The sequence below is a fragment of the Amblyomma maculatum genome, chromosome 1 (genome assembly GCF_055883805.1).
Source record: "Amblyomma maculatum isolate TAMU_Amacu chromosome 1, ASM5588380v1, whole genome shotgun sequence".
NCBI lineage: Eukaryota > Metazoa > Arthropoda > Arachnida > Ixodida > Ixodidae > Amblyomma > Amblyomma maculatum.
In genome coordinates this window covers 115,569,254-115,594,130 of record NC_139344.1, presented here as the reverse complement: position 1 = coordinate 115,594,130, position 24,877 = coordinate 115,569,254, and the positions used below count along the sequence as shown (strand labels likewise).

The following is a 24,877-nucleotide window of genomic DNA, read 5'->3' as shown; positions in this document are numbered from 1 at the left end:
TTTTCGTATTCTATTCTGCTCGCGCAGAGTAGTCACGGGGACGCATTTTTCTCGCTTTCATCAAGCTGCATTGCTACCTTGCTGAATCGGGGTATTAACAGCTTGACAGCAATTATGGCTCCGGCGTAGGTCCCCGACGGCTGCTGAGGCATGAGTTCTGATACCGGGGCTGGCGATTGCAGCCAGAATTCAGCAGAACCCCCGGATAATCCTGCGTGCCCGAAAAGCATAACCCTTTGCAGTCTAGTGGAAGACGGCCTTTACCTTGGCGGTCGTGATGCGGCGGAAAGCGAAGACTTCATTCAAGGCTTTGGAATCACGCATGTTCTCACGGTCGACACGTATCGTGTAGATTTCGAGGGAAATGTCGTCTGCTTGTACCTTTACGCTGAAGACCGGGCCGAGGAAGACTTGCTCAGCCGTTTCATTGAGGCCTGTGATTTCATTGAAAAAGGGCAGCAAACTGGCGCATGTCTTGTGCACTGGTGAGTTGAGCTCAGCAGCTTGTTTCATTAAACGCGTGCTTGCATCGTAGAATCAATGCCATTTATATTTGTTCCAGTCGCTTCGGTGTCTCAAGGAGCGCTACGCTGGTGGCCGCTCACCTCATGCGGAAATACGCCTTAGATTTTACTGAGGCGCTGCACAAGTTGAAGGAGAGGCGTTCCTGCATTGGGTACGTGATCATTGCTTTGAAGTGGTCTTTCTGTGACTGGAAAATATAGTAATTTCGTTTCCTCTCTGTGTTCGCTATTTTAATCGTTAACCTATCTAGAGAAAGCTTATGTGCTGGAAAATTGAATTAACCGCTGTTTGCTGCATACTGCCACATTAAAGCTTATTTTAGTTCACGTTTACTTTTGTTTGATGGGGCCTGTTTACCTAAAACAGAAAGCAATACAAGTGAGTTCTTGAACATGTGACATACATTGGAGGAAATCCATGGCCTTTGACACACTGCATGCTGCAATGAAGCATGCATGCATAGAAGGGGCTAAAGCATTTAAGAGGTCATGCGCTGCTACACCTTCGATCTGCCCCACCGGGGTGGCACAGTGGTTAGGGCGCTCAACCACTGTGTCCAAGGATGCGGGATCGAATCCCGGCCTCAGCGGCTACTTTTCGATGGAGGTGAAAACCAAGGCGCCCATGTGCTGTGCTATGTCAGTGCACATCAAAGAACCCCAGGTGGTTGAAATTCCCGGAGTCCTCCACTACGGCGTGTCTCATAGCCTGAGTCACTTTGCCACGTTAAACCTCAGAAACCAAATCAACCAGCACCTTCCATCTGAAATCATCAAGTGAAAGGTTGCTCAGCTTACCTTCACTAATTGCAAGTTACATTGCACATTTCATTCATTGGGGGTGCTGAATATGTATGTATGCTGCTGCTGTTCACTGAGTTAACACAACGCAAATACCGTAGAAAGACAATCAGTGTATCAGTAGGAGAAGGCTTTCCTTCCAGATGCATAGTTGTTTCAACATAGCACTGTGTTATTTGATTCATAAAAAATTACAAGAGTTCAACGCTGGTGAACCAAATATCGAGCGAAAGCATTAGCTGCGGGTGATCGAGCGTTCTTCTCTTTTTCTTCTTCCTCAGCCCACATATAAAGTCCCGCTTTAACTGAGCCGTGTGAACGTGCCTTAGTGACCTATAAGGGTAACGTGAATACCAGGGTCCTAGCAGGCTGATTCTGACATAACCGTCCCATGTGAAACGAGAGACCCAAGTTGGCAGAAACTGCCAACTGAACCGCGGCTCTGACCGTGTCACGCCGACCGCTTGAGTTGGGAGCCCGTCTCTCGCTTTTGTGTCACGTGGGTAAGACGTGGCTACCGCCGCGCTACGCCGACCGCTTGAGTTGGTAGCCCAGCTCTCACCCTAGTGTCACGTGAGGTGTGACGTCATAGCGTCATGTGGGTAAGACGTGGCTACCACCGTGCTACGCTGAAGGCTCGAAACCTAGAGTAGTATTGCTTTCGCAATAAAAGTAGTGAAGCATAAAAGCATGCATGTCTCTCATGCCAGCTGACTTCTAGAGATGCAGTATGTTGTGCTTGGCTTAACTAGGGGGTTGGCTTTCTCACTCACCAATAGATCTTCCTGACTCCTCTGTATTGCCTTCTGTATGCCAGGGCATGCAGAGTAGCAGGTGTTAATGAGGTGTGAGTGTAGTGCAACACTTGCGCTTTTTTGATCTATTCCAGTTAAAATGAATAAGTGCTGTAGTACTCATGCCTTGTCACCAGCTGCCACTAGCATTTTTTTCTTTCTTACTGCCACTGAATCAGGTCTTTTGTCTGGGCTAGTTGGTGCATTGCTAATTGATGTAAAAAACACACTGTGAGAGAATGGGAAGAGAGAACACACAACACAAGGCCGCACTCATCTTGTGTTCTTTTATGTTCCCTCTTGTCAGTGTTTTTTTTTTTTTTTTTTTTTCAATAATTTACTGCCACTGATGCATTTATTGTTATAGCACTTAAAAAGGCCCTCCTTAACTATTGGTCCATTCATGCGTATCCGTTCATCTCTTGGCATATTTTGTGACTCAAGCAGGTATCAGTATGCCTTGCATGTATACTGAAATAAAGTGCCATTACTGGCTCTAATCATTCGAATGGAAACGAAAAGTATTTACCTGAGTTAGAAGAGTAAAGAGTTGGGTTTGTAGGTTCACCATCATGTTGGAAACACTTTTCTTTCATCCTTTCCGTTTCCAACATGATCTACTTGAGTGCTCCATCAAAGAGCAACGTAAAAAAGCGATGCATCACATCAATGCCTGGTTGTCTGGAGACAGGATCATTGTTCATTCTTTTTGTGCTGGATCCGCCCATGTACCCTTCAGCATGTACCCTTCAGCATGGTAGTCTGCTGTGGACCTGAATTTCCTTGGTGAAGTGAGCATCCAGCTCGGATCAAGGTTCATGGTGAGGCAAAAAAAAACACTGAAAGCGTCATCAAAGGGAAGCGAGAGTTAGGAGGAGGAAGGAATTCGGAAATTTTAAAAAAGGCACTATCAACAAAGGATGTTACAGGGCCTTTGCAGTAGTAACAGTCAAGTAGTAGACATATAGGAACCTTGCTTGCCAGGAAATATGACATGGAGGTGAATAGGGAGGCTATTTGGGTGCAAAAGATTTGACAACCATTCACCTTACATACACGTTTCGATTGTGGCAGTCACCTGTGCACTAGCTACAGAAAATGGGAAATGCTTCTGTTACTGCACCATTAATCACTTCATGCACTGTCATGTCCTTTGTAGCTGACAATATGGCGTGGTGAGTGCAGAGTCTGCATTTTAAAACCAGCAAGTATGCATGCACCGCAAGACCCTATATTGAATTCAGTGCTGTAAGTCTACAGAAAGTGGAAGCAATTAAATCATGAAAGCTTGTGAGCTTACTAGTGTAATAGTATTCTGTATTGAGGTATGCTGTAGCATTGAAGAAGAAACAATCAGAAACATGAAAAACGGCCATATGGCATTTTCTCATAACCATATTTCGAAGCCCTATATCTTTTTTGTTCTTGGAAATCTAGGTAAATGAGTCATTGCACTGCCTGCAAGGCAGCTTCATGTACTTTCAGGTGTAGTGATGGGCAATAAGCAAATAAAGGGGCCCTGCAAGAAGTCTCAATTTCTACCATTCTTTTTAATGCTTTTATCGCGTAAGCTCTACTACTTGGGGTGCAACTTCCTATTTTGCCTCGCTAGCAAATGACATTGAGCTGGGTTGAGTGACCATGAGTGAAGACAGATACCATGCCTTCGTTTCTCCAAAATCATTTTCTCCAGAAAGATATTTTAAAAACCTTTGAATTAAAAGGCGGTGTTAAAGGTGCTACCCATCTACTCTTAAGGAAAAGCTTGAGGGTCTTCCTAATTCAAAACGTTAAACCGTGTACAACCTTGCTAAACCATATGAAACCATGCTTAACAGAGCTTTCACTTGTATAACTATGTTCAAGTCGTGCTTAAACCCCAACCATTTTAAAGTTGCATGGAGGTAAATGCAATAGGAATTGTAGATATTGGTGCATATGTACACATACTAATGAGTTGAGAAGTGCACAGTACTAGGAGACAAAAAGGAAACTTTAATTCACATTTTGGAGGCTTTGACATTTTTATGATAAAAGCAGTGTCTGCCCCATAGTTGCAGTGCATATTGAACATGCGAACGATGTCAACATATGACTACTAGACAGAGGTCAGCGGAATCACTTATGAGTCTACTCTCTCCGGCTCAATCACGCTCACCATCCGATCATGATCTGAGTCATGAGTGAATACCGCCTTGCATTCAGGTCATGATCTGATTTGTGAGCGAGTCTGGGCTCTCTTTCTGATAATGATCTTTTTGTGAGTCTGATACAAATTCAGATCATGATCTGAGTTGTGAGTCCCGGCTCAGGCTCTGGTCATGATTTATTTTTTCGTGACAATGGTATGTGCTTTTTTTTTTTTTTTTTTTCATTTATTGACAGCAAGGGGGGTGGGGGAGATATATTTCCGTGATAAAGGACACTTGCAAGTTCAGTGGCTTAGCAACATCTCTTGGTGACCGAAAGAGAGAAATCTGTTGAATGGCTTCCTGATTGAGCTTTCTGATATATTTTGTGCATTTTGCACACAATGAATGTTGCCACTGATGTATAACTTAAGGTGATTAGAGGCCTAGTCATGCCTTTTCAGGCTTTTGTCTATACCTGCTTTTGAATAACTGAGTAAAAATCACATGTAGCATTTCATTCACATAAAAAAACAGTCAGCCAGATCAAAACACACAAAAAAACAAAGCATCCTACCTGAACATAACTGCCTTGGTCAGGGCCACTTGGGCTAAATAAATTGCTTAGCTGACTGAAAGAATGAGCCAAATGACTCTTGAGTGAGCCCAAGTGAGTGAATGAGTCCAGATGAGTTGTGAGTTGAAATGGGTGAAGGAGCCCAGTTGAGTCATGGGTCGAGAGGAGTGAGTGAGACCAAACGAGTCTTGAGTCAAAGTGAGGGACTCCAGATAAGTTGAGTCGAGAAGAGTGAGTGAGCCCAAATGGAGTAGAGATTCAAAGTGAGCCATGAGTCGAAATGAGCGAGTGAGTCCAGGTGAGTCTCCTATCAAAGTGAGTTAGTCTCAAGGAGGCGTTGACTCTGGATGAGTCCTTAGTCAGAGTGAGTCCGAATGAGTTGTGAGTCTAAACGAGTTTGAGTTCATGAGTTGTTGAGACGGAGCATGTGTGAGTTTGAGAGAGTCTGCAGGTTGACCAAAACTTTGAGTGAGTTTCAGTGAGCACTTGTAATTTTGTCGAGGTATGCTACTAGACCTTTGATGCTATCATCACTTTGTTTTTTGTTTTGTTTTCCTAGAATAGTCATTGGCATGATGCCATAGTTAGTGACTGAGCTTTGCACAATACACAGGTGATTTGCAAGTGTTATGAAAAAGTGTGGTTTATAGGAATGAAACCTGCATTAAATATGCATTTGCCTAGCAGCTTCTTGAAGAACAGACTTTGCATTGCAGTGAACTGAAAATGCCCAACTGCTGTTTGGTATTTTTGTCCCCGTACATTTACTGAAAGATCTCTCTACTCTATTTGTCCAGAAACTGAAGGGCTAACCCCTCCTAGAAGTAAGAACAGTGGATCAGCTACACGGAGTATTAGTTCAGCTTTCAGGGCAGCTGTTCTAATATAAAACAAAGCTGGCACGGCTGACTTGAACAAGCTTTAAGGAAAGGAGCATGGCACAACCTGTTACAACAGGAGCCGGCTGATGGCTGCAAAAAGAACTGCAGCCATGCAATTTCAGGCTCTTAAGCTTGCCATTAGAGTGCTGCAGGGGCTCAAGCTGACCCATAAGTGTAGGCCAGGTCAGGAATTATGGCCTTTAGTTTTTGGGCGTGGGCTGGGCTCAAGGCTTGAACCTGAGCCCAGCACACATAGGCAGGCCCTTGATATTTTGTTGTAAGTCAAGTATAGTGGAGATGAGGTCACTATAAACCATGTATTATTCTCCTGTATGAAATTCGAAAAAATAAGAAAAAAAAAATACTTTATACACTTCTACATCAAGCAAATCCCATTCCATCCCACCTTGCTCCTCGGAGAGGATGCACTTGTTGATACCGCCTGTGTTTGTAACTTCTCAGAGTATGCAGTGCTCCTAAACAAGTTGTATTGTCTCGGATGTTTGTAGTTTGTATTCATAACATAGACATAATATACCTCGTGCTTCGCACATGATAGCCTTAGTTGCATGCGCTATTAAATCCAACACAACACACAGTTGGAGCACTCGAGTGCCAAACCTGGCAATTATTTTATATATTGCAAAGTGTTTATATGCACGTTTCATGTGAAAGGAGTGAAGAAAGTTTCTGTGCAGTATGAGCGTTAAAATCAGCCCAACTTTTATGAACTTTTATTAACTTTATTTATTATTAAGTTATTAAGTGACAGTGTATACAGCTCATTAGGTCAAAAAGCCACCGGCATCATAGTATAGTAGCAGTAGTAGTCAACACCACGTGTCAGAAATAATCGAGGGCTGCTTAAAAAAAGCCGTGTCGTGTTAACTTGTGGTTATAATCATTGTTGATTGATTGACGTGTGATAGGTGGTGATGAGTTAATGAAATCGGTCATTGTAAGTAATTGAATAATTGATGATGTAAAGAAATGAAAAAAAAAATTGGAAAAGGGAAGTTCGAAGGTTGTCAGAATGTTCAGAATGAAAATCCAATGCTTGATGATGCTAATTAAGAAAATTTAGGATGTAATCAATCAGTTAATAAATTGAAGTAAATGAAAAAATGAGAAATGCAATCAAAAGTGTCAAACTGCTCAGAATTGAAAGTCAATGTTTGCTGATGCTAAGTATCGGTGTATAAAAATATTTTAAGAAATTAAGAAAAGAAAAGAAAAAAAATTGTTTATTTTGATGAGAACAAATCGCTTTTGTTGTGCTTATGTAGAATTGGTGCACGGCTTAGATATTTTGGAGCTAAGTACCACTTCTCGCAAGCAAGACTGAAAGTAAAGTCAGGCTTGGAAATGACCTCTAACGAGAGGTGCACTGCCGCCACAGCTGTACAATTCACGTCACCCCCACCGTTATGCTGACTGTTGCATTACAGTGTTCCAAAACACTGTAGCTGCATCTCCCTTGTGCCAGATGTGGCACATGGCACATTACGTGACTAGCCGCTGCCAAGCTGTGGGCTGCACAATCGTATCCGCCGTCGCTCCAACCGCTCACTCTCGTCAGTTGTATCACGTGGTTCACCAAGTGGTTCGCTCTCGCTAGATAAAAAAGCAGCGCTCGCTGCCTGGACAACCCGAGACGGACAGTGGTGGAGGGTGGCTGCTCCTGGCCCTATGTTGTGCATGCCCTCATTGCCTTTGCCACTTCGGCAGTTAGATGATGTTTAACCAAGCTATCGCTCCATATAACCTGGCTCAGATGAGCTGAACTGCATAAATGTTGTTTTGTGCCTCATTTCCTAGTAACTATTCCTGTTACTTTTATTTTCTGTGATAGGCCAAATGCAGGCTTTGTTGCCCAGCTCAAGCTTTTCCAAAAAATGGGCTACAAGGTTGACAGAGCAGACCTGCAGTTCAGACTTTTTGTCTTGGAGAGGCTTTCTCATTTGGCAAAAAGAGGTGAGTTTTGCAGTGCCTACTTTAACACTCTCAGTTACTGCTGCTTTTGCATAGCTTGTGACCATGCTGCCACTTGGCTTACTTATATATCATATCTAAGCCATATTTATTTGTCTTGTGAAAACAGGCAGTGGTAACCCGACATTTAGTTTTTGTTTTCCTCATTTTGTGCCTCAAGCAATGCAGGTTTGGGCTTTGTTCTAAATGTGTGGCTAGTGCAGCTGGTAATTTTTTCTTGTTGAGTAGTTTCCTTAACAGGTGTAATGAAGGGGTATGTATAGAGATCCAAGTGGCTGTTTGTTGCTAAAGGCACTAAATATCTGATTTGCTTGCAGAACTTGTTTGCAACATTTTATAATCATTAAACCAAGATGTGGTTATAATGCACTAAAGAATGCCTGGTTGTTAATGCTGTTCTACCATTCCAATTTTTTTTTTCTTATTGACCTTGTACATTTGACTTACCACCTTGAGAGACTGCCTAATGATCACCAAAATGTGTAGTTTTCCAGCTGCAGCGAATGTTATTGGCTTTTTTTGATAACAGAGTGAGCACAAAAAAAAATTACATTAAAATTACACCGCACAATAAGCATCAACTACATCACATCAGGACACTGAAGCAAATGAAATTGGACACAGGAGTACAAGAACATCATGTGTGCATTTTCTTCAAATTTTCAATAAATGCGTCAGTAGTGGGGCTATCGACAATATGTTTGGCAATTTATTCCAGTCGCTTATGGTTCTAGGAAAAAAGGAAAATTTAAAAGTGTTGTTTAAAGAGGCATACGTTTGAATCATTGTACCATTATCAAAACAGGAGCTTGCGCATGGGGTGTTTGTGGTAACGAAATTATGATTGTTCATCTGGATCTGGTTGTTGTATATGAGGTATAGGTACCTTAATCGACATTCATTGTGTGTGTCAAGGCCGAAATACCTGATCATTTCTGTAGGGTCGTCATTTCTTTTATATCGGTTGCAAATGAATCTGGCCGTGGTTCTTCGATGGAGGTGAAACGAAGTGTCGTCCGTGTGCTGTGCGATGTCAGTGCACGGTTGTTGTTGTGACTGAAGGAAGAATGAAAAGAAAATGCACGGGCCTGCTACTGGCTTTAGCTGAGCCACCTCCACTGCCTCGTGCGGACAGAAGAGAAAATAGAGAAGAAAAAAAAAGGGGGGGAGAAATACGCGCGTCGCAACAGCCGTCGTCCACCATTGAAAGGGGACTTTTTCTAACCTGACTATGTTTTTGTCAGTGAGAAGGTCCCACAGGCACGAAGTGTATTCCAAACGTGGTTTGACTAACGCTTTATATGCTGCTAGCTTAACATGGACAAGGGCTTTTGAAAACTTATGCCGGATAAACCAGAGAGACCTAAAGACTTTGGTACAGTTGTTATTAATATGTGTATCCCACCGTAGATCTTCAGTAGTATTAACGCCTGAGATAAGTGTGTTCACCCTGACATTAAATGAGAAGTTTATGTCAAAAATCTCTTGTGGTAACTGAAGGTCTTTCATTGCAGCTGGCTCATTTTATGCTGTGCCATGTGAAGTGAAGAACTTCTGGACTGATCAGGACAAATCTAGTGGTGAATGCCTCAGGTGCAAGAAGTGTAGGTCAGTGCCATTATGACCTTACTAAGGTGTACTGTACTATACCATATCGTACCATATGCCATACTATACCATAGTGAGTGAAACATTGTGACATCATCCCCCCCATGTTTTATTCTAGAAAGTGTTTATATGGCATTTATTTATTGTTTCATCCAACCTCTGTTTCTGCTGTACTTTTCAAAAATGCTACACCAGCTAGCTCAGCTTTTCGCATTACTTCCTCAGCGGCCATTTATGCCAAAAAAAGCACATTTATGCAATTTATTTATTATCTCCAGCTCTTGGCTTACCGGAAAGCTGTCAGCGTGAAATGTGTCACCACTTCATCACTTCATGCCATCAATCGGTAATCACTTGTGCGTCTCAGTTGAACTTGTCTCATGTTATTATTGGCAGTATTTCTTTTCCATGTACTTTGTCATGCATTTCGAGGCTTGCTGGCATTAAGTGGGAGCATGTTACTTGGACTACAATATGTGTACAAACTGCACATTGAAATTCCTTGCATGCCTAGATGGTGGTGATTTGTGACAAGAGTTTGTGTAAAACTGCACACTGCAATGCATAGAAAGGGAAAGCTTACTCCTTTGTTGCATACCGATGAACGCAAAATGTAGTTATCTGTATGCCAAGATCAATTATGTGGCTTACCACCGGCCCCTCTATTGTCCACTGTACAGCGGTACCCAGTAATGCAGTATTGAAAACTAATTGTAAGCTGCCTGGACAAACCTTTCTGTGAGAAAATACTAGTTTTGTACACTTTCCTTCTGGTGTCTGGTTGCACACTATAATACACAACTGGTTGTGTAGTAGTTTGCAACCATTCTTGTTGAAGAGCCGATTGGTTGGTCATGTGTGTGACTTGAACTGCAAAGCCTGTTGTTGCTGCAGGTTTACCCTCTGCTTTGCATCCAAGATTGTGCCCCACACTCCAGGCTACAGTATTGCTTGGTGGGACACTCGTTGGAAGGAGCCTGAGGAGAGGCTCTGCAACACAAGTATCTTTGTGGAACCCACGGCCTGGCTTTTCAATCAAGCAAGGGCACTCCAAGGCAGGGTGAGCTAACATTATATTTCTTTTAAAATGTACAGGAGGGCTTTATTAACATGGTTGGCACAGCCTTTTGTTACTTGAGAGACTCTGTTCAGGTGTTGCCCTTCACCAGCCGCAGCAATGCAACAACTGATCCCGAGCTTGTGTGTTCAGTCCTCACTTGTGGTTTGTGTTTCACTTCTTATTTGTAGTATGTGCTGCCTGCTTTGTAGTGTGACACTTCTCATTTATCATTGTTGCTGCTAGTATTAGTAGTATTAGTGTCATTAAAGCTTTTTTCCTCATTATTTATTTGTTTACATGAGGCTAAAATGGCTGCCTTATTAAAATTTGTAGGGTCTCCTAAGCACTTTTAAAAAAGTAAAAAGCCAACTGCTGTCCCACCTATTCCAAAGATCCTTTACCTGAAAGGTAAAGATCATTTACTGCAAAAATAATTTACCGTAAATGTCTTTTACACCAGAGGTCCTTTATCTCCAAGAACCTTCAAGGGGGCACAGTCATTGTTTTTCCCAGTCTATTTTTAGGGTTGCGTTTGGGCTTCCTCCATTTTTGGTCCTATATTGTCTTCTATCTCAACCAGTCATAGAATTTCGATACATGCAGTGGCGAGATTTCGGTGTGACAACTCTAATGCTATCACATCAAGAAAAGAGCTAACCAGAGTTTTGCTCATTCTTGTCTTTGTCATTATTGTAAGCTTCTGCTGCTGCTGCTGTGTGTGATGTCTGGTGATATTTAGAGTATATGTCCATGAAAGCATTGACAGTCTGTTGCATTGCATTTACTCTTGCTATAACATATTAATTAGTGCATCAGGGTAATTCATTTATAATTATAAAACTACAAATTGCATCATTAGGTGTTAATAAAATCAAATTTGCTTAATGTATCAGTTATCTTCTTTGAAAGTAAATTAACAAAAATTACAGCATCTTTAGTTAAATGAGTAACTGTAATACAACCAGAATGCCATGCATAGAAGGATACAACTTCAAGAAACAGCACTTGGTAACCGTCGGCCATGGTATGTGTCATGTATTACTCCTCTGAACAGTAAATGAGGTTAATTTTTATTATTTTACTAAGTCAAACAAACCAGAGGCATCAAAATTCTTGAGCTTTTAGTTTGGTCTGAAAGAAAAGCTGCAACAGAGAACTAGTTTCAGTCGCGGAGGAAATTTGTGTAGCGGTTACTGTAGACTTAGTTGTATTCAACTGTAATCTTGTAAGCGCATTGTAATCCAGTCACATGTAAAAATGCTGAGCAAGTAGCAAAATAGAGATTGTGTTGTTGTGTGCCAGTCCCATGTTCCTTGATAGCCCATGTCTGTTCGTTTTTCATCTGTGCTTAAGTGGTACATTATCAGACTTACCCTTGCCCATTCACTGCAAAGTGTGCACTTTTTCCTTTGAAAATTGTCCATATTGTTCAAAATGAACCTGCATTGCATACATGCCGATTTGCAATGCCAGCTACCTATCCGCACTAGCACAGCTGTCACCTGTAGCAGCCAGTAACGGAGGTCACATGTATGCTGAATAAAAACAGACTTGTATGTCTGCAGTTCATTTATTAGTGCCTCTCTATCCTCAATGCAGTTAACGTGTCCAAATTGTCATGGAAAACTGGGGTACTACAATTGGTCAGGTAAGTGCATGCAATATTCTTTACTTCTTTCCTTTTTCAGTGCAATGAACCCCATTGCAGTATTTACTGTTGTGCAAAACATATTCCTCTAATGGAAAGGCTGTCTTGGAATCGTTCCCTAACATTTATGTTGAATGTGAGCAGATTAAATTTGAATAAATATTGAAATGGCAGAAATTTCAGGCTAATACTTTTGTCACGCAAAAAATTTATTGCCATTCATTTGCTGTGATGTGGCAGAGGTTGACAGCATTGACTGAAAGCAGCATTTGTGATCGGACAAGTTTGGGGAACTTCGCTCTTCTGGGATTAAATTGGCTGCGTCAGAGGCAGAGCCCTGGCTGTATACAAAAATGTAGAATTAATTGACAGGTTAGATAGTAGCTCTCGTTCAGCAATATTTTTATTTAGTGAACATTGGGGTTTATCATGCTCAAAATAAGTTACAGCATTGCATGCACTTTACCTTGTCTTCATGCCTGTCCCTGGTGCTGTTTCGATGCATAGCATGAAAAATGACACAATTTTTTTCCATGAGAAATCCTCTGATAACAAAGCAGCCACTTAACTATTAAGCAGCAGTGACAAGATACATTTTTTTTTTTTTTGCATTTAACGACAATCATGTCAAGTTTCCTTTTGTTTGGGACTTGTAATGGTTTGTGCTTGTAATGGTTTGTGCTCTTCATGGAATTTAAATTTAATTGTTTAGGGCTCTATTGTAAACCTTTCATCTGGGCTTTCGAATGTGTTCTGGAACTTAGAAATGTGAACAGTAACATGCATTTTGTCATGAGCCCCGCCGAAGTGGCTCGGGGCTTAGGATGCAAAGGACGAGGGTGCGATATCAGCTGTGGCGGTCACTTTTAGATAGATGCCAAAAGCAAGGTGCCCATGTACTGTGTGATGTCACTGAAGGTCAACTCTTTCGAGATCATCAAAGAACAGGTAGTCTTGAGGGGCCTAAGAGAAACGTTTTATTTTTTTTACAATAGCAGTATCTAAAGGAGTATAGACACATACATTCTCTGTGTTGAGATTTTGTGTTAACCGAACAGGGGAACTGCAACTCCAAAAGGCCCTGCACAGCTTAACTAAATAATTATCAGGGCATTTATCAAGACCAGTTTCGGTTTCGATCCCTCCGAGAACAAGTGTGGGATGACGTGAGAGATATGAAAATGCTACACGAGCATCCCCTACTGGCAAGACTGGTGATTATGGGGATACAGAATCTGATCATGCACATGGGTACCATTTTTCACCTGCTTGCATTCGCATGTGCAAAAAAATATTGTCGTCAAGCAGCGCTTGAACGTAGCTTCTGGCTCGGACTCTGATGTTATTTCATCCGATGGCGTGGACGTTGCCAACATTGCCAGGCACTTTGATTTCGATCTGCTCACCAGCGACGAAGCAGAAAGCAGGAGCACTGACGAAAGTGTGGTCAGTTGGCATGCTATGGGAATGCCAACTGGTGAGGTATGTTGAACAAAGGAACTGATTACTGCGAAGATGCTGCTTTCTCAGCATGGTTTGCCAGCACTGCCAGCCTAGGCAACATCCAAAAAAATGTTTTAGCAGAGAGTTATGGCATAGTGCAATTCTGGTAATCCATGTACAGAGAAGAAAACAAGCATCTAAAATTTGTTGTCTATACTCTTTTAAGTCCTTGCTGAGGTTAAGTCGTTGACAGCATGCCCTTTTAGGAGGTTCTTCCACAGTTGCTGGGCTTAATTCAGCTAGCGTTGTAGTAGTGAAACATCTATGTATGCAGTTGAGCTATTGCTGCATAGCTGTTACCTACTGTGTGTGGTTTACTGCAGGGTTGTACTGCGAGTGTGGTGCCTGTGCCCAGCCAGGCTTTCACATCACGCCAAGCAAAGTGGACAGGGCTGTTGGTGCATCACAGCCTGTCAAGGTATTCCTTCGGCCGGACAAGCGCAATTCTGATGAGCCTGCCTACCGTCGGCTACAAGAGGAGCCCGACACTGATACTGTGTGCCCCTATGAACAATTGGATGAGGAGCCTGACAGTAGTGATGCCGAGCCTATCTCTGCTTGCTGTCAGCTGGAGCAGCAGCCAGAGAATGACAAGAGTGAGCTAGGCTGTGCCTACGGTCAACTCGAAGGGCAACAGGAGGCTCACAGCACTGAAAATTCACCCGTCTCTGCTTTTCACCAGTCAAAAGGGGAGTCCCAGGATGGTGGACGGGAATACCCAAGAATGAACTAGGTGAATGAATGAAAAATGAACTGAGTCCTTTGTGAAAGGAATAGTAAAGGAGCATTGCTAACAAGGTTTGTTGTTCAGCAGGGGAAAATGACAAAGGTGGGAATGCTGCAGGTGGCCCTCTCGTATGTGTATATATTTCTTCTCTGTCATAAATTTGTATGCTTTCTGCCTAAACTGAGAATTTCTAGAAGGTGAAACTTTGAACTGCTGGTTCACTGAGCCATGGATAACATCTGACTTAGTTCACAGAGAAGAAGCAAGGCACTTATTATGCTTTGTATTTTGTTTATAATGTGTTCATAACATCTAGCTTGTTATCATTATTATTTCCAATGAACACTTTGAAGTCTGACTACATTGGAGGTATTCTCAAGTTCATTAGCAACTGCCTGAGAAAAAAAAAAAATTGTTGAGGCAAAATGCTGATTACTTCACTCTGCGGTGTGATGTTTTGCATTAAAGGTCCTCAGATGGTTGAAATTAATCTGGAGCCCTCCACTGCAGCATCTCTTAGAGCCCATGTGCAGCTTTGGTATGTTAAGCCTCACATACAGTATTGTACCATGCCATACCATACCATATCATATCATACCATACCGTACCGTACCATACCATACCATACCATACCATACCGTACCATACCATACCATACCATACCATACCATACCATACCATACCATACCATACCATACCATACCTTGTTTATAAAGCATTGGACATAGCCCCAGGATGTTCAACACCTATTTTCATTTCATTGCGTTTGCAGTGCAGTCCAGTTTTGGCAAATAAGCTGTGATCTATGTGCCTGTGTGAAGCCTTTACTCCCGAGTGCCCCTACCAGATCAGAGCAGATCCGGGCACCTTCGCTGGTTGCACTTTCAGGCACCCACTGGTAAAAATCATCTCTCGCTTATGAACCTCCATCCTCCAGAAGTCCATGCAGCAGCGGCGCAAAAAAGTGATGGCAAATCAAATTCAACGATGCAGTCCGAAGACAGTCAATGTAAAACTGAATTGTATAACCAGTACTGCTAAGGCTGGTTTGTTGCATCGCATTGCATGGTTGCCTGCACATTTCTTGGCTTGTGCTAGTCTTTTTCACTAGAGCTGATGAACATGGCCAAAATGGGGTAGGCAAGAATGAGCAGTAATTACAAATTCACCACATCCCTTTGTCTTTATTTTATTATTTTGTCATGGCACAGTGTATGTGTTGCATGTGTGCCATTCCGGTTTCTTATAGTTTCAGTTGGTTTGTGCCTGAAATTTTCTTCATGGCAGGGCCATAAAGTTGTTGTGATGCCTGGCATCTGAGAAAGAACCCCCCTTACATGCCATCATGCCAATGCTGTAAGCATCTGGTGACATCATGTCAAAATGCAATGTGCAAATTTATAGCAGTACATAAAGGCATAGACTCTCATTTGCATAGTGCATCCCACTCATCCAACAAAAAGCCATAAGTATGATTAAGAAAAAGAAGTTGTAGATATGCTTTAAAGGAGAGAACCCATTGGCACGACTTTACATCATCAGCTTTTAGTTGCCTATAACTTGTTTAAGATGACTTAATGCACCTTTTTATTCCTGCGGTCTTGCATAACCTTTTCTTATTAAATGCAATGGTCGGACATAATTCACAAAATAATTAATGAAACAGTGGAGCTCTTGTGATCTAATTTGTGGAACTCGTTAGAAAACAGTCATTTATGGAAAGCATATGTGTTGCGAGCTGAAAAAGGGGCTGGAAAACATGGAAACATTAAATGTCTGAAGAACAGCAACGTGCCGATTATTTGCTACACAACTTCATTTGGTTGCAAGTGTACTGCACAAACAGCTGAAATGACATGATAGGTTGAATAGGTATATGTTTCATTTGCTGTATAGCTGAGTACTATAAACTGATCCTAAATTATTCACTTTGGGGTTAGCTCTCTGGGGTACATGCTTGGATTTCTTGAAAACAGCAAAATAAAGTATCACGAGTGCAAGAAGTATAAAGTTTATTTACGCATCAGGTGCGTAGCAATTATTAAAATTAATAATCGGTTGTCGTTTCTGCTTGGTAACTCCACAATAATGCCTAGTGCTTCTATGCTACCACCAAGATACATGTACTTGTAGCAGGGTCCTCAAACTTGTTTGCCATGCAGGTTGCATTGACTGGCTTTTATCCCCATGGGCCATTTGACATGCATGTGCAGGAGAGAAGGAGGGTTAAAGTAATAAGTAAACTGAAAAAGAAGCAGACGTAGACAAAGGTAAATTCAAACATACACAAAGGAGTAAAAATGAATAAGTTGTGGCATAAATACCACTTGACAACCATGATTTTTTTTTTTTTTTTCATTTCATTTTTTTACAAAAAGCCTAGCTGCCTGAATGTTAATGCAATGAAAATAACACATCCAAGAGGCAAGGCAAAATTGCACACCACACACCAGGAGCGTTGTGGTGTCTACTTTCTGCTGCTTGCCTGTTGTTGTTTTTTTCTGTTCCATGAACTGCATCGTCGCCAACTTCTATTCTTTATTCTTTTTAGCTTTTATTTTTCTAAATTATTGATTTTGAAGTTGGCACTGACAACTGGACGTTGAAAAAATATTGTATGGCTGCAATCCATGAGAGGCAAAGAAGAGGCAACATATAAAGTTCTTAACAAGGGCTGAAATCTTTAGGGCCAGTTTGTCACGTGCAACCTTGGGGCTTTATGTCAGTTCATTGGGTAAAGGTGCTTCTGTCAATTTCTTGCCTCGTGATGAATAGTTTTCATCGAAAATTTACATGCTCACTGACATAAATTTGACAAGTAAATGTTCACTTCCGACCATACCTTTAACTTCACAAGAGGCCATGTGACATTTCACGGCATTCTTATGTTAAGCTCGTGTTCTAAGCGCAGTTTACAACATCAGCAGTATTAACATCATATGTGTCATAACAAGGGTTGATAACAATTTGACGTGCTGTTGTAATGTGTCCTCATAACAGCCGGAAAATTTACCTCATATACATTGTTCAGTCCTGTAAGCTTTTGCTAACCTAGCCACATTATGTTAGGTACCATTTTTTTGAAATAGGGAAAAAGGAGGGAGCACCAACCAGAACTTCACAAACTCCCACAAATCATCACTGTTGCACCGGTAACACTCCTATGCACTGAAAAATGTTTTTTAGATGTAAAGTGTGATGTTCTGGTATTCATTAAGGTGCATCACCACCTTGCGACTTTTATCTTCTGACACGCTCAATGAAGCATAGTGCAAAAATTATTTTCAGTCAAGTAGTTGAAGGTTATTATTTTTCACTATTACCTTGATTCTTTAACTTATTTAGCCATCATAATTAAGTTTTCATTAAATAAGTAGATATACCAGTGCAAACCAGCATTTCATATTGTCCTTTTGAAGGTGGACTAAAATTTAACTGTTTTTTGTGAACCAGAACAAAAACTGAAATTGTTTGCTGCTCTTCTCTTAAAGATAAAAACTGAACTTATATTACTGCTGCTGTTCGAACTTTACAATTGGTTTTTTTGGCACAGCCGGTGATATTGACAAGTCTTGAGAAAGCCTGGCTTGTGTAAAGTGGCTGTGCAGTAGAATGCCTTTATATGTTTGAAAAGAAAGGAGTTGAGCATCTGTGGTACATGTGTTGGGAAAAACTGGCCTTACCCTTTTCAACCTGCTACTGTGCCTTCCAGTATCTGTTGTGGCATGACAGTATCGCACATATACTCCACGAGTACTGCTACATGAGTCACCCTGGTTTGCAGTCACTACGAAAGTTTGCTTTAAATTAACGTGCAGTACAATCGTATTAAGCAGATCTTTTTTCCCCTACATTGGAGCTTTTGCCAAACCAACCAAAGGGTTCTGCATTGTTTCTTATATGGCTCCAAAAAAATAATTCGCCTGAGTCGAGTTCATCCTAAAGTGAATCCTCTGTACATGCCTCTCATGATGCTGTGTAACTTTTGAATTGTGTTCTTTTCAGTGTGCCCAGTGGTTCAAAAGCTAGTTGATCAGTTTAAAATAGTCTACTTTAGCAAATTTGCTCTTGTATGCATTCAGCAGTGCTTGGCAGCTTCTAAGAGCACTGTCAGTGTTTCATTACCAAGTTAATGAGCCAGGAAGTTTTAAAAGCTTTGTTCAAGTTCAGTGAAATACCCTGTATAACTGCACAAAAATGCTGAATGTTGTGAAAAAAATTCCAAGGAGCAGGGCTGCTTAGGTGTAAATTCGAAAGCATTGAGAGAGTTCTATCATGCTGCCTGGTGGATTCGCCTGACACTACGCTAACAGACCTTGGCCACACTCAGCCAGGTGGCATATGTATATGGCATACTTACCTAGGTTAAATGAAGGAGCGGAACTTCATGAAGATGATGATGTTTACTGCACAGCGTGAGAGCATTTTGCAGATGGAGAACAGCGCGAGAGTGTGCTGCAAGTTTTACACGAGGCATGATCGGCTGTGGCAATAATATAGATCTCTCATGCCTGGGCCAGGAAAGCTGATCTATTCTGGCGCGTATTTGAAACCCAGTCATGGCAATGACTTTTTTTCTATTGACAGTTCGTGCAAACAGGCTCTGATGGTAGGGTCTGATGACAGGCTCTGTCTACACCACCCATCAGCCAAGAAATGCTTTCGCATTAATAATCATTCTCCTAAAGTTCTGGTGCATTCCAGAAGAAATGAACAAAATGTGTGTTTGCTATGAAGTTTACACATGAGCAGGAAGGTGACATTTCTTAATTATATAGTTGGATACAACTCGGGTTTGCAGTGACCACCACATAAAATTCTTCCGAGGCAAAAGGTAATCCGTTTTTAAAGCTTTTCTTGTTATGTAAAAGCACCAGACAAATTTATAAGTGCTAGAATTTTGATGCCTGTTGCTTGTTTGATATGGTCAAATATTAAAAAACTGATTTCGTTTGCTCTTGTGATTGTGTTACAGCTATGACCAGTCACACGAGTAAATGCAATCAGGCATACAGGTACAGCTCATTGTTTCCAGCTGGTGTTTATTTAAGTTGTATCCAACTATACCAGCTTGTTGGTGACAGTGTATTATAATGAAAAGCATCTTGCAAAATTAATTGTGTCAAGTGCATGAACAGAGCCACATTTACCAATTATCGCTTTCATTTCCTCGTCATATCGGTTTCTGGTAAAGTGTCTTGCTGGTGTGGATCGGTATGTTTGTTAAGTGCAGCCCTCTTTTGTTACATGTTGAAGCTCTGCCATAATGCAGGTTAAGCAAATAAAGCCATATTGTGGTATATATATGCATTTAGAAAATACTAGACCTATATTATTCGCATTTGACTATCATAGGTAGTGAATTAATTTTGTTGATGTTAAACCCCACAAACCAAACTAATTCACTATGTTAAATTTGTGTGCAGTAACCAGGCAAGGAGAATAACGGGTTGGCTTCTTGGATACATGGGAAAACATGCAAAAACCAGAGATGAGAAAGGGCCAGTGAGGGGTGATGAAATAAATGCAGGATTTTGGTAGTGGGTTGGTTATGATGAAGAGAAAGGCATATTATCTCACTTGTGTACATCTGAACGAAGTTGTGAAGGAAGGAGTGGAGAGAGATGGAGGGAATGTCACTGTAACGAAGGGCTTCAGAACAATATCTAGCTGCTTTGATGAGTGCTGACATTGTACAGCACACAGGAACTTCTGCATTGTGCCTCCATTGAAATGCAGGTGCCACAGCATGAATTTGATGGAGCAACCTCATGCTTGGCAGCCAATTGCTGTAGCTACTGAGCCACCATGGTGGGCTACTGCACCTGAAATGCACTTCTCAGGTCTAGCAAGTGTGTCAGATTCTTCTGATCTGTGATTTTTTTTTTTTTTTTTGCTGGTTTTTATATGCTCTACCTTTTCTACGTTAAAAAAATATTACTTATCATACTCATGTTTCACATGGTTTTGCTGATCGCCATATACATGCATACATACATACATGCCACAGCTCGTATTCAGAGGCCATGATGACAACTCTAGTTAGGCAGCAGAATCACCGATTGTTGAACACTTGAAACAATGCGCCATTCATCACATGCATTTTACAAAATTTATTTCATGCCATAGATGATAATTAGGCTATCATCATCACATTCAGGGTGAACCAAGGAATATGGTACCAAGCATGCTACCCTTTCATAATTGTCTTGTGCATCAAGCATGGAGTAACTTTAAGACATTGGAGCCATGCAAGTGAAGCTAGTAGTAGCAGTTATTGTCTCTGTCATACTTCACTGATACACTGATAACTCATCACTATTAATGAAGATTATTCGCTGTTCCTAAGGTGAAAGCTGTGTTAGAAGGCAGTTTTTTTTTACTGTTTTGTGTTTGCGAACAAGAAAAATGTGATGGTAGAAATCAGTTCTCAACTTGATGGCCTGGAACAGCCGGTTGCGAGCTGCTTTTATTTTGGCACTGCAGTGTTTGGATATCTGTGCAGTTTTCGTTTGCTAAATGTGTGTGTGTATGGTCTAGAATTTCATCCATTGTTGAACTAGTCATATCATGGTAACTTGTCTGTCAAAGACATACATATGGGCATTATCCTACAGCCAAATTTTTGTCAATGGTTCATGAAAATCTGACAGAGGAGATGAAGAGTTTCATGTTGCAAAATGGTGAACTTGCCGGTTGTGCGACTTGCATGGCCACTTGTCTACACATAATTTGCAAACGTGCTTTATTGGTAGCCTCTGTGGTTATGAGTTGGCATGTGTGAAACAGTTCAAAGAAGTTCAGTGCTGAATTCTGCTATGTCTGGAAGAAACAGATTTTATTTTCACTTAATTAAACAAATGAGTACCTTAGTTTTTTTCACCTTGTTTTATGGTGACGTATCAAGTGTGACATTGTATGCTAACCCCAAGCTTCCTAGCTGAATAGATGATTTCATTTAAAGTTTCATTACATTCCTACTTCTAAAAAGGACGTAGAATTTGTAGTAGTTCTTAGTAAATACTGCATGTTATCTATAGTTTGAAATGTAGATTTATGGGGTGCTTCGTTTTTTTGTACTGACAAAAGCTATTTTGTTATTTGGAAGTAATGTTTGTATTCCTAATGAAACTTGATATTTCGTCTAAAGAAGTTCTTACAGTCGTTCCTTCTTGCTGCTAAAAAGTAGGTCTGGGATTTTAAGATTATTTTCCGTGCAGTCTTTCAAAACATTGCCCTCTGAGTGTGCCAGGAAAAAAAAACAGAAAAAAACCATCTCTTATAATCGCAGTGTGGCAAGGTAGGTTCCTTGCGTTTATCACTGTTACCTTGAGTAAACCGGCGAGAAATACAGGCATAATAGCAGCTGTGCATGTGCATGGTGAATATGGTGAAATTGGTCTTATGATGGCCAATTAGAATATTCAGTTTTTTTCCATGCATAGATAACCCGAGATTTTGCTCTTTGTGGTCCCTTAGTAGCACTGGCTATGTGCTCGTATGTGTGTATGTACATGTATGCATATGTGCGTCCGTGCACAGGCATAGGTGCATTCATGGGTGTACAGTTTGGCAGCAAAAAAGAAAAGCTTGCGAACAGTTTGAGCTTGCCAAAATGAAGATTGTGAATAAAAAAAACTGGATGCTGTCAGGAAATTTTCAGAGGTCGGGAGGTTGATGACGTCAGAAGGTCACTTGGCATGGCCAAGCGCATGCTGTGCGCTGTTCGGTCAGCGGGTTGTGTGTCATCAAGACCACGTCACATGGCCAAGTTAGCAGGCACTCTGGCAGATGACATAGATGAGTGCTGACTGGTCATTGGGGTGTTAGAGATGTCGTGAGACCATATGACATGGCCGAATTTGCAGGTGCCCTGGCAGTTTACAGATGTGCTGGTCATGTGACGTGACCAAGAGTGGTGGTGGGCTTGGCAGTAGTTGGCAGCTCTGCTTGGTTGTGTGCAAACGTCCCTAAACAGCTCAGATTGGAATGGAGCCAGAATTAGTGATGCCCTGTGTCTAACACAGGATAAACAACCTGTAGTCACTGGGCTGGATCTGCAACCTACTACAAGTGCTAAAAACATTAAATAAAAAAATAACAAGTAACTGCGAGCCCATCAGGTTCAGTGACAGAAACCTGTAGCAACAAGATCGCTTTTGATATGTTGCATTCCAATCTCGAGGTGTCTCAAGTGTCCCCATAATTTATTTCAAAGAAATAGAGAGGGGGGGCATGTCAGAAGCAAAATATATTCAGCTAAAGTGAATATAATGGAACAGCTTTCGTGAAACAGTGCAGGTCTAACTGGGAAAGCTACACTGCCCACTTCACAAAAAATACAATTCTTATGATTCGTGTCGTGCATGCCGAATGTAATTTTCTCCTGATACCATGTGCATTAATGTATCCATTGATATATAATTTGTTTTGTTACATTAAATTTATAGTGAGTGTAAGGCACCCGAGACTCGTGCACTTCAATCCTAGCACCCTGCATTTTTAGTACTCTTCTAAACTGTGAGGGATCAATCTTGATGTCCATATCAATTACAAATTGTTTATTCTGACCTATGGGCACACTGATACACATTGATGCAGTCAACATATATGTCTGGGTTTAAGAATTTATGGAGCACATAGGTCGCTTAATTGGCTATTTCTGTGTAGCTTGCTCTAAAGCATGAGCTGCACATTTTGACTGCCAGTTACATGTAGCGGTTGGGGTAATTTTTTTTTTTTTTTCAGCTCGCAAGCCTTTTAAACTTTTGACACCTGATGTACATAAACTCAGTCCTACATTTCCTCAGAGCTGGCATTGTTTTACTTATAACTGCATTGTAGTTTTTTTGGTTGCTGTTGTATGACACATGAAATGTTTGTTTTTGTTACGGTGCTAAAAATGCATGGGACATATGTTGAGTTCCAATGAAGCATGCTAAAGGAAAAATAGTTTTTGTGTTAACCTTGTGAAATGAAGCCACTTGTTATGATCGCTTCATTGTTTACTTTTCTGTAGTCTCAGACTGATTGTGTGGCTTAAAATAATAATGCATAAATTATGCAGCAGTAGTAAAAAAATATGCTACGAGTTCCAGACTGTAGAGAAATTGTTGATGATTTGTGATGTTACAAGTTTGTCAAGACCATGAAGGGTTTGGAGTGTACTTTAATTCTTCTGATATTGGTGTGACCAGGCGCTCATGTTGAATATTATTTTTGTAAATACTCTCTTCATACAAACTTTTTTTGTAAGATATATATTGTACATACTTTGTAGTGTTGCATACTCTACATTGTTGACCATTAAAAATGGGAAAACTGTCGATGCATTCCATACAATGAAGGCAGTCAAATATTAATTTTGCATGAAGTAGTTTTTTTTTTTACTCAAATGTTTTGTTGAGTGGCTTATAGCGATGCAAAGTGGGTAAACACGGGACAGCCACTGGGAAGTGATCACTATATCATTTCCACGATATTTAGTGCTGCTAAGCACAAAGACAAGGTGAAAGGAACTCGAGTGACGGACTGGGACCGATTTCGGGAAGTCAGGAATGACACAGTGACCGGGGAAATTGAGGACTTAGGAGCCTGGGTTGAGGCACTCAAGCAGGCCGTGAAGAGTACCACAAAAGAGGTTCCAGCGGAGGAGGAGGGCTCTACGGCTGACTCTAGATTGTTACACATGTGGGAAGCACATGCGAGTCTCCTTCGGAGGTGGAGGAAACAAAGGCATAATGGTGTGCTCCGTAGAAAGATGGCCAAGTTAGAACGAGAAATCGAAACGTACACATTGGAGTTGCAGTGCAAACAATGGGGGCAGATTTGTGACCGGATGAATGGGCAATTCGGATGCAAATAAACATGGCAGTTGTTGAGGCACCTTTTAACCCGACGGCAACCAAATCTGCGCAGAAGGGGCAAATGGCTAGGTTAGTGCATCGGTATCAAGGCACGACTGGGGAGTTTATACATGAACTCCGAAGACGTTACATAAACGCAGAGGCGGGCGGTTGCTTGCTGGATTACTCGGGAGAGGAAAACCTTGAATTAGATGCAGAGTTTACGGTGGCGGAGGTGGAGTTTGCAATGGGTCAGCTTCGTACCACGTCAGCAGCGGGTCCGGACGGGGTTACTAATAAGATGCTGAGGAACCTGGATTTGAAGTCAGTAGGGGCACTCACGAATTTGATGAATAAATTTTCGGTGGCCGGGGAGATTCCGCCAGAGTGGAAGCATGCTAGGATTACATTTATTCCTAAAGCAGGGAAGAAGCTCTGCATTGAGAATCTGCGTCCCATCTCGCTAACGTCGTGTTTAGCCAAATTGATGGAGCATGTGGTCCTGAACAGGCTTCAGGGTTATGTAGAGGACAAGGAGTTGATACCTGAAACAATGATTGGTTTCAGGGCTAATTTATCAACGCAAGACGTCATGATACAGCTCAAAAAAGACGTGGTTGATCCTGGGTACGGCACGGGCACCTATCTTGGGGCTCGACCTAACTAAGGCCTTTGACAATGTTACCCATGAGGCAATATTGAGGAACCTATCAGACATAAGACCGGGGGGTAGAACCTTCCGGTACATCAGATCGTTTCTGGAGGGTAGGACTGCGGAGATTATAGTC

The 24,877-nt window shown here is 41.4% G+C and overlaps 1 protein-coding gene across 1 annotated transcript; it reads left to right on the top strand.

Annotated features, from left to right (window-relative positions):
* MKP-4 (dual specificity protein phosphatase MPK-4) lies at positions 1-22,989 on the top strand. Its single transcript, XM_084588841.1, has 7 exons — positions 1-485; positions 563-676; positions 7,559-7,680; positions 9,213-9,306; positions 10,201-10,366; positions 11,966-12,014; positions 13,841-22,989. The coding sequence occupies exons 1-7, from the start codon at positions 151-153 to the stop codon at positions 14,248-14,250; spliced, it is 1,290 nt and encodes a 429-aa protein (XP_084444967.1). The 5' UTR covers positions 1-150; the 3' UTR covers positions 14,251-22,989.
* The last annotated feature ends 1,888 nt before the right edge of the window (positions 22,990-24,877 follow it).